The sequence below is a fragment of the Manis javanica genome, chromosome 15, assembly GCF_040802235.1.
Source record: "Manis javanica isolate MJ-LG chromosome 15, MJ_LKY, whole genome shotgun sequence".
Lineage (NCBI taxonomy): Eukaryota > Metazoa > Chordata > Mammalia > Pholidota > Manidae > Manis > Manis javanica.
In genome coordinates, this window is record NC_133170.1 from 86,625,533 (window position 1) to 86,635,503 (window position 9,971).

The window sequence follows — 9,971 nt, forward strand, 5'->3', positions numbered from 1 at the left end:
AGAGTTTGGACTTATCTATCTTGTCAACACTTGTTATTGTCAGTCTTATTATTATAGCCACCCAGTGGATATGAAGTTGTATCCCATTGTGGTTTTGATCTGCCTTTCCTGATGGCTAATGATGTTGGGCAGCTTTTCATATATTTATTGGCCATTCATATATATTGTTTGGAAAATTGTCTGTTCAAGTCCTTTGTCTATTTTGAAACTGGGTTATTTGTCTTTTTATTATTGAGTTGGAAGAAATACATATTCTAAATACAAATCCCTTACCAGGTAAATGTTTTGCAAATATTTTCTCCTTTCCTGTGAGTTTCCTTTCACTTCCTTGATATTATTTGTTGAATCACAAAAGGTTTTAATTTTGATGATATCTATTTGATGATGATTGCTCCTTTTGTTCTTGGTTTTGATTTTTTTTTTTTTGGTGTTATATCTAAGACGCATTGCCTAATCCAAGGTCATGAAAATATACATTTGTTTTCTATAAGAGTTTTATAGTTTTGGCCCTTACATTAGGTGTACGATTGATTTGAGGTTAATTTTTATGTCTGATGTAAGGAAAGGGCCCGACTTAATTCTTTTGCAAGTGGATGTGCAATTGTTCCAGCACCATTTGTTGAAAAGATTTCTTTCCCCTTCTGAATTATTTTGGCACTCATGTTGAAAGTCAGTTGACCATAAATGTGGGAAATTTATTTCTGGATTCAAATTCTGTTCCATCAATTGATACATCTCTCATTGTGACAGTACCACGTGGGTGTGATCACTGCAGCTTTGAAGCTTGTTTTGGCTATTCTAGGCTCCTTGAATTTCCATATGAATTTTAAGATCAGCTTGTCAGTTTATGCAAAGAAGTGTCAGATTGCATTGACTCTTCAGGTTGGTCTGGGGAGTATTGTTATCTTAACAATATTAAGTCTTCCAATCCATGAATGTGGGCTGTTTTTCCATTTATTTTGATCATTTTTAATTTCTTTCAACAGTATTTGCAGTTTTCTTGGAATAAGCTCTGTACTTCTTTTTGTTAAATTTATTCGTAACTATTTTTTTGGACGTTGTAAATGGACTTTTCATAGCTTTATTTTTGGCTTGCTCATCGCTACTGTATAGAAATACAGTTGATATTTGTATATTGGTTTTGTATTCTGTGACATTGCTGAACTCATTTATTGCTTCTGGTAGTTTTTTAGTGGATTCCTTAGATTTTTCTATATACTAAATCATGTCATCTGCAAATGGAGATGGTTTTACTTCCTCCTTTTCAGTCTGCTAGCATCTCCACTACAGTCCCAGGATATTTTTATCTGTACTTTCTTTTTCCCTTTTCTATCATCTCAGTCTTACTCAATGCTGATTCCATTCTCAGAACTTCTCCTCAGTGAGGGGCCCAGCATAGAAAGAGGGTCAGGTGAGACTCCCAGGGGCTGGACCATGCTGACCCCCACTCTTTACTGCACCTCTTCCCCTTCTGTGGCCTCTTGTACTTCACCATGGCCCCTTGGACTCACCTGTTCTCAGAAACGGCAAAACTCCTCTCCGTTTTGGCTCCTGTTCCCCAGTTGCCTTGAGTGTTTCATGATTCTTAGGTCCTGCTGTTCCTCTGCTCCCTCCCACACCGACGTCAGCAAGAGCCGGTCTCTGGGCCAGTTGGGAGTCTGTTCCCACCTGTTTATAGTTTGAGGTCTGTGATGTTCCTTCCTTTCCTTGTGTTGCTTGTAATGGTCCCAGGTTTTTGGTTTTGTGATGTGATTGCTCTGTTTTTATCTAGAAATATGGGGAAATCCAAAAACTATACTACCAGGCTACCACTGTCACTCTAGAATTGATGGATCAGCTTCAGACATTGTCTGCTGACTTCCTGCTGTGACAAAAGAGCATTTATTCCACCTTTGTGCTCCTTCCCCCTGCTGTTTGTACAGTTATGCCATAGTTATTTTTACAGTTATTTTTAACTCCTTTGTAACTTTTAACATAATTACATAAGATAGGATCTTGTTCTATCACCAGTGTCCCTTGTCTCCCTACTTTATAAGAAAAGGATATTAGCATCCCTACCTTTCTCCTTTCCCATACCTCCCAATTTCTGAATTGTGTGCTTTTACATTTTCAAGATTGATAACACAATCTTGGGTTAGAAAATAGAATGCAAGTTATCTCATCTTTGGCTATCAGTTGATTGTAAAAGAAGAAAATCAGTAGTGTTACTTCATTGTGCTAATAAAATATTCCCGAGTCAACGATGTGCAGTGATTACATTACTTTCTGGTATACCTCTTTGTTTTTCCTGGAACTCTTCATTGCCTCCTTTATCGCATCCAGTTTTTTCTAGGCTGTCCATCCAGCAGGTATTCCCTGAGCCCCTTCTGTACCAGAGAGCCTGAGGCTCTGTCTTCTGACTCCAGCTTGAACCTCAGCTCTTTAGGCTTCTGCCCACTACCACCACTGATGGCCCTTGACTGTACCCCTGGGTTAGAGCCAGTGCACCTAGGATTCTCATCTGTGGGGTTTTTTTTACTCCCTCATTTGGCTAGAGCACAATTCTCAAGTACTTTTAAAGTTACGTTCTTAGTTCTTAATGTTTGATAATATCTTTATTCTACCCTCATCTGATGGCTAGTTTAGCCTGTAGAGAATTCAAGGTGGAAGACAATTTCCTGTTGCATTACTACCCTGTCTTCCAGTAGCCAGTGGTGCAAACGAGAAGTCTGAGCCATTTTGGCTCTTGATTCTTTGTAAATGTACCAGCACCCCACCTGAAGAAGCTTACAGGATCCTCTGATTCTCAGTGTTCTGGAATTTCATACTGATGTATTTAGCGCTCTTGTTTCCTGTATTGTACTAGGCTCTCAGGTGAGCTGTTTGAATCCGAGGCCCTCCACTTGGGAATGCTTTTGTACTGTTCCTTTACTATTTCCCCACATGTGTGTCAGAGTTTATTATTCTTTACTTTTTGGGGGGTTTTTGTTTGTTTGTTTTTCCAGGCTTCCTTGAACAATACTCTGTCTCTGATTTTTGCCTTATTATTTTCCATGGGTTAGAAAATAGAATGCAAGTCTTCTTATTGATGTTAAGGAAGCTTTTTCTTGACTTTATCCTCTATGCTTTGAGTCAGTTTTTTGTTTTTTGCAATCATTTTTGCTTTTCATAAACACTCCCCATTTCTGGTAGGTCCTTTTTCATAGCATCCTGATCTTGGTTTATGAATGTATTCATTGCCCAGATCTCTCCAAAGATAGTAATTAGAGTTCATTTAAGTTTTCTTTTGTTCTTCAAGGTCTCTGTTTCCTCTTGGGTCATTTTTTCAGGTCACAGTTACTTCTCAAATGTCTGGTGGTCCTTCACATTCACAAGGGAGGCTGTGGAAGCCTCTTGAGCCCTAGGTCTCTGGGCACAGCCTGTTGGCTGGAAGGCATCCCTTCATCTTGGTGGGCAGGACCCTTGCTTGCTGGGGTCCACAATCCTTGCTTGAGGCCATCACATCTCCACAGAGGGTTCATTTTAATGTCCTCGGAAGGGAACTCTCCTTTTTGGCGGGGAAGGGTAAGATTCTACCTGTCAGGGGGTGTGTCCTTGCCCAGGCGTCTCTTCTCTCTGTCACAGCCCTCCAGGCACCTTCCAGAACCTGCTGGGCACAGTCTCCTCTCTGTTGGCTTTCGGTCTCCCCATCTTCTGACGCCAGCACCCCTTCCCACCTCTCATGTCCATCACTGGTTTATACATTTATTCCTTCCTTTCACATGAAAGGAACTCAGGAGGCAGGGAAACACACCCACCCCCTTAACCACTGCCCCGCCCCACCCAGGAACCAAGTGCATTAATGACTCTGTGCCAAAGCCGTGCACCTCTCACGTTACAGGAGTAACCTGGACAAGCTCTACCGTGGCTTAGAACTTGCCAAGCAGCGGCTGCGAGCCATACAGCAGACTGTCGCCAGCTGCCTCTGCACCAACCTCGTCGTCTCCCAGGGGCCCTTCCTCTACTGCGCCCTCGTGGAGGTCAGGCTCCCCATGGATGCACAGGCACTGGGCCACACCTGCCAGCTGCCCCCTCTAAACCATCTTTGTGTCCTCCCCTGTAGGGGACTCCAGACATCATGCTGTTCTCCAAGCCAGCATCCCTGAACCTGCTCAGCAGACACCTGCTCAAGTCCTTTGTGTGCTCGGTGAGGAGCTGGGTGGGTGGGTGCCAGAAGGCAGATGCTCAGAGCAGAACGCAGACTGGGCATCAGAAGCTGGCCTTGGGTACCAGTGACCTTTTACCAGCTGTAGGGTCTGGACACATCCCTCCTTTCTCTGAGCTGTGTTTTTCTTAGCTGACCCTTGGGAACCTTCCATTCTCACAGTCTCTGATTCTATCCCTCCCTGTCCTGGTCACTTGGACAGGTAGGGAGGGGCTGCATGGAATCTGGGAGGCCAGAGCTTGTGCTCAGCTGTGGCAGAACACGGAAAGCTGAGGTTTGTCGTGGCAGACATGCCACCCAGCAGAAGTTTCTTTTCAGCGGGCTGCGTTTCCCCTGCTTCGTTCTGCCTTCTGCATGCCCTCGCACCCTTCCTCGCTCTGGCCCAGGCGCCGCCCTGACGCTGCCGCGTTCAGGTGGGGCTCTGTGACCGAGGACGCACCTTGCCTCTGCAGACCAAGAACCGGCGCTGCAAGCTGCTGCCCTTGGTGATGGCTGCCCCCCTGAGTGCGGAGCAGGGCACGGTGACCGTGGTGGGCATCCCCCCAGAGACTGACAGCTCAGACAGAAAGAAGTGAGCTAAGTGCCACTTGCTTGGGGGGTTGGGAGCCACCAGGGTCATTGGCCCATGGGTCCTGCTGAGTCAGATGATATTTGCCCTTAACACCACGGACAACCCAGGGCAGCCTTTTCCAAGGAGTGGGGCTGTGAGTGCTTAAATCCACCGGCTGCAGGTTAGCCACCAAGCCTCTGTCTGCCCCCTTGACTGGACTTCTGATTGCTTTTAGTGTACATTCCTAAATGAGAATGTTTACTAAGTTCTGACAGTAGGTAGCCTGCTAAATGGGAGTGGCGGTCGCCTGTCATCTGCTGGACATTCAGGCTGCTCCTAAGTTTTGTTAGTAGAGACGGCGTCCCCAGGGGCTGTGAGCACACAGGTTGTCTTCTTGCACTTTGGAGAAGCATCTCCCCCCTCTTCTAAACGTCCCCTTGGCCCTTCCTGCCTCTCCAGGGCTGGGTTCTGCCCACTCCTGCTGCAGGAGGTGGGGCAGAACCCAGCCCTGGAGAGGCAGGAAGGGCCAAGGGGACAGCCTGGTGTCGGCCAGCAGCCTTGGCCTGGGACCTCCCCTGTCTCCCTGCTGCCCACGCCATGTTCTTCATGGCTGGAGGGCCTGGTGACTCTCCCGGGAGCTGCCTGTCACTGGCTTGGGCTCGGGCCCCATGCTCCCCACCACATCCCAAGAGGTGACCTCAGTGCCTAGTGGGGCAGCTTGGGGGCAAGGACCACACAGCGTCCTGTGCCTCCTGGTCTTCCAGTTAGCCTGTCAGCCTCCACCATGGAGGACACTGGTCCTGGGTCTGGATCAATCCGAGCCCCACTGCTGCGAGCTTTGACCTACTTCTGTGTCTGCAAAGGCCATTTAGTAACAAGTTGGGAGGGACAATGGACTTTTAAGACAAGTGCTCCCAAGTTGCGGGCTGTTTTCCAAAACTCCACAGTCGGTCTTGGATTTGCAATCACGTGGTTGGAACTGGCCAGGGGCTTCTGGGCTGGCTTCCCAAGGTGGACATGGAGCATTTTCCCATGGGCCAGCACAGCCACTTGCGTTCTCACTCTGGTCACTGGTTTGTCCTTGTGCGTGGCCGTGCTGGTTAGCAGTCAGCTCTCACCAGTATGCGGTTTCGTGTGAGAGCTGTTGTGGAGGCACCTTACCTGTAGTGGCCCTGAGCCCCCAGGGGGTGGCTCTGTGCCCCTGGCTGTCTCGCTGCCTACCTGCACTTGTGGCAGCTCCAGCTGGGCATTTCAGGGTACTCCTGTCCCCTGACCCTCACTGGCCCGCGTTCCAGCAGCGCACTGCAGCCTGGCCCCACATGCTCCTCCCAGGCCCACCCTGCTATGTGTGACTTGGGCTTGTCTAAGACCCCATCCCAGCTCCCAGCAAGCCTCTGCCTCTCACTCTGCCCCAGCTGCCAGCCCAGTTCTGGGCACAAGAGGGGTTATAGTCAGAGCAGTGGGTGTGAAGCCTGGGGAGGTGCAGAGGACCCACAGACCTGGAGGGTGGAGGAGGGCACGGCAGGATGCAGGGTGGAAGCGCAGTGAGGTGTGACTGTCCAAAGAGGGGTGAGGCCTCACAGGGCTGTAGCCCAGGGAGGGTCCCCTGTGGGCGGGCAGGAGTCTGAGCTGATTCCAGTGTCCATCCAGGCATTGTGGGAAGGGCCCACTGCAGTGGACGGGCCCCCAGTGTGCCTCTTGTGTGTCCACAGCTTCTTTGGGCAGGCATTTGAGAAGGCAGCAGAGGGCACCAACTCCCGGACCCTGCACAACCGTTTTGACTTCTCAGGTGAGAGTCCACTGCTCTGGGGCCCCTGGACATCAGTGCAGGGAAGCTGGTTGTCAGAGGTTCCCTGCCAGCAGCCCTCCTGTCCTCTGGGACCCAGCCCGGGCCAGGCTGTTCCAGGCAGCTCAGGGGGCCCAGGGGGGTCTGGCCTGCCCCATCTGGGCTCTTTGAGGCTCCTGGGCAGGCCTTTGGGCAGGGAGCAGGTACTGCTCAGGGAACCGTAGGCCTGGCTCCAGCCTTACAATCCAGCCCTTTGGACCACATCACCAGCCAGCCTGGAGGACTGGCCCACAGGGCCCCACGGTACCCCCAGGGTCTCCGCCCCTCCCGTGGGAGCGGATACAGCAGGATACAGCTGCTGTGCTGGCCAGCAGCTTTGTGTGCATTGTGGTGAAGGGCCTCCCCAAGGCTGCTGCGGGTCCTGAGTGACTGGCCCCACTGCGCCGGAGGAGCCCCCTGGCCTGTGGCTTGAGAGGGCCATCCTTGCAAGTCGGCACCCCAACATCACAGCTTCTCCAGTTGCCAGCCTGGAACATAGTTCACATTTGCCCATATTTGCCTTTTAATTTTGATGACATATTTTAAAGTAAAACATATCAACACTTCACCCCATGTATTAATCAGCTTGGGCTGAAACAAAGCATCAGAGACTTTGGGCCTTGAACAGCAGAGACGTTATTCTCAGTCTGGAGACTGGAAGTCTGATCAAGGTATCAGGAGGGGCAGTTTCTCCGGAGGCCTCCATCCCTGGTTTGTAGACACTCATCTCTGTGTTCTCACTGGATCCCAATAAAGATCCCAGCAGATTGGATTAGGGCCCACCTGAATGGCTTTTTGACTTATCACTTCTTTAAAAGCCCTATCTCTAAACACAGACACATTCTGAGGTGCTGGCTTAGGCCTTCAACACCGGGATTTGGGGAGGACAAGATGCCTCAGAAAGGGTGTTTTGAATCAGCACAACGTGCCTCCACAGCAATGACTGTGGTCAGAGGCCCGGTGCCGCCTCCCACCCTGCCCCCTCTGTGGTCTGGCGCCAGTATCTTTGTGCTGGGCCAATGGGTGCTGTAGCTCTTGGGCAGGTACATGTTCAGCAGCAGCCCCCATTTCACGTCTCATGCCCCCGAGTGGGGAGAGGTTGGCACTGGCCAGCCTGCAGGAGCAGCTTGGCTTCTGTGAGTAGGGAGGCAGCCATGGCCTAAGGCAAATGGCTGGCGGGACCAGGCTGCCTGGTTTTGCCCTAACGAGGGCATGCTTGTTTCGGCCTAATGGGCCCCCAGAGATGTAGGCAGTTTGCAGCATGTCCCCTTTTATAGAAGAGGACACACTGAGAGACCCGCTGGAAGGAGACCCGAGACAGGCCTCCCACAACCCGCTGTGGGACAGGGCTCTATGTCCTGTGGTGGGAAGGCCCTTCTGCCTAGCTCAATGTTCTGAACCATCACATCTCCTGTGCTCACTCTGCTGGCTGTCACTGCTGGTCCCCTGGCTGCTTGGAGGGTCTACCCCCCAGACCACAGCACCAGCCTCTCCAACAGGGCTGTCAGGAGTCTCTACAGAGGGACAGAGAAATAGCACCTCTCAGTCCAGAATATTCCAGGTCGCCAAGGGCCCGAGCATATCCTGGAATGCCCTGGATGACCAGGAATGGGGAGGCCGCGCGCCCTGACTTGTTTTTCTCTCTTCTCCCTCACGCCCCGCCCTGCTCCTCCCATCTCACAAGATGTTTTTCTTTCATTACTTCAGTAATTGAACTGAAAGCAGAGGATCGCAGCAAGTTTCTGGATGCGCTTGTGTCCCTCCTGTCCTGAGGGTGAGCCGTGGGGGAGGGACGGATGCAGGGGAGCTGGGGGGAGATCCTCTGAGGAGGCGGGGGTCCCTGCCACAGAGTCAGCCCTGGTGACACAGACTGAGGGCCCTCCCCGATTCCCTGCTTCGATCTGGCCTTTTCCCTCCTCAGGCCAGGCTTCTACATGGCTCTCAGACCAAGCAGGGCTCCTGGGGAGATGTGGGGCCAACACAATTTTCCCAGGCATGTCTGTCCCTGGACTGGCGGCAGTGCCACAATGGGGCATTTTTGAGGGAGCTAATTTCATCAATCTCCTGGGATCCCTTCAGAAAGTGCCAGCATTTGCCCTCTCCTGACCACGTTTACCCTGGTCTGGAGCCACTGCTATGGCAGATGGGACCTGCCAACGCTCTGACATAGAGGTCTCCTCGTGCCAGCCCAGGGTCCCCATCTGTGGTGAGCTGGAAGCAGGTGCCCCTCCCCCTTGGGGTGGGCTGGGGCACACAGGGCCCATGTTGGGGAGCAGTTCTGGTCCAACCCTTTGGGTCTTAAGCGAGGTCTTCCAGGTACCTCAGCAGGTGTGCCCACTCCTACATCTACAGTGGGGCTGACATTCCTTGGACAGCAAGTGCCAAGCTCAGAATAGGGCCTTAGGTTGGACAGGGGTGTAAGCTTAGAACCCAAATTCAAGGTTACAAGTGGGGTTCTCAGGCAGATGGGCTGGCATTGAGACATAGCCCTTCTCTGCAGTCTCAATGGTAAGCCAGCACTGCTGGGCAGGGTGCAGAGTGAGTCAGGCAGGAAGGGCAAAGAGCGGTGTGCCAGAGGTGCAGGGAGAAGCCTTGTGGGGCACCACCAGGGTGAAGCTCAACCAGCTGCTGGGCAGGGTCTGTGAGGTGAGAAGGTGCCGGGGCCACGAGGCCTTCAGGGGTTCTCGTGCAGACAGCAGCTGGGACCTGGCCAGGGGGGTGCAGTGAGGATGGAGGGCACCTGGTAGTTCTGGGGTGGCCCTCTGCCCAGGCATACCCACCCCTCATCCCTGTGAGTGGTGGAGGCTTCTCAGAGGCAACAGCCCAGCATGTCAGAGGGAAGGCCTGGGCACTTTGTTTAATTTGGGGAAACATCAGAATTATTTGAAATTCATTTTTTTTCTCTTTTTTTTTTCCAGAGTATGATTTCTTCAGAAATACCCTCTTCCTTATTTATATTAGTTGGCTTTTATTTGGACTGTAAGTTATGAACATCGTTTTAGATGCACGACAGTCAGTTTTTAATGAAATAAAATCCTTATTTTAGGTTTGGTGGCCCAGTTTTGGCTCTGGTCACAGGGCCAAGGCTTGGTTGTACTCTGAGCCTTCGGTGGGTCCAGGGGAACCTTGATCCTGTGCCCTGGGCGCCCAGGAGGCCCCTCAGGAAGTCAGCCCTGGGTGTGGCCTCCAGTCTCCCTGGGCAGCAGTCGGCAGAGGCTGGGCCCCCGAGCACCTGGGCGCCCACATGGCTTCTGCGATGACCACTGCCCAGCAGGTTGGCCAGGACCTGACTCTGTCCACCCTCCCACCACTTCCTCCTGCCTTCCTGGCCTCAGCAGCGTCTTGAGTCCACCCTCTTGACTATGCCCTTGTTCTGGGCCTGCTCCCCTACGGCCAGCATCTCACCTTCCAGC

The 9,971-nt window shown here is 51.5% G+C and overlaps 1 protein-coding gene across 7 annotated transcripts in view; it reads left to right on the forward strand.

Annotated features, from left to right (window-relative positions):
• CDC45 (cell division cycle 45) overlaps positions 1–9,605 on the forward strand; it is a 30,511-nt gene extending 20,906 nt beyond the window's left edge. For 5 of the 7 annotated variants that reach the window (XM_073222527.1, XM_073222529.1, XM_073222528.1 and 2 more), the window contains 6 exons: positions 3,860–3,998; positions 4,082–4,165; positions 4,636–4,754; positions 6,446–6,522; positions 8,266–8,332; positions 9,477–9,605. In XM_073222527.1, the coding sequence (XP_073078628.1) occupies positions 3,860–3,998; positions 4,082–4,165; positions 4,636–4,754; positions 6,446–6,522; positions 8,266–8,330 (484 nt within the window). In that variant the 3' untranslated portion in view covers positions 8,331–8,332; positions 9,477–9,605. Of the gene's footprint in view, positions 1–3,859; positions 3,999–4,081; positions 4,166–4,635; positions 4,755–6,445; positions 6,523–8,265; positions 8,333–8,637; positions 8,765–9,476 lie in introns of all 7 variants that reach the window. The other 2 variants (XR_012125444.1, XR_012125445.1) reach the window with 2 other exon arrangements.
• Positions 9,606–9,971: the final 366 nt, after the last annotated feature.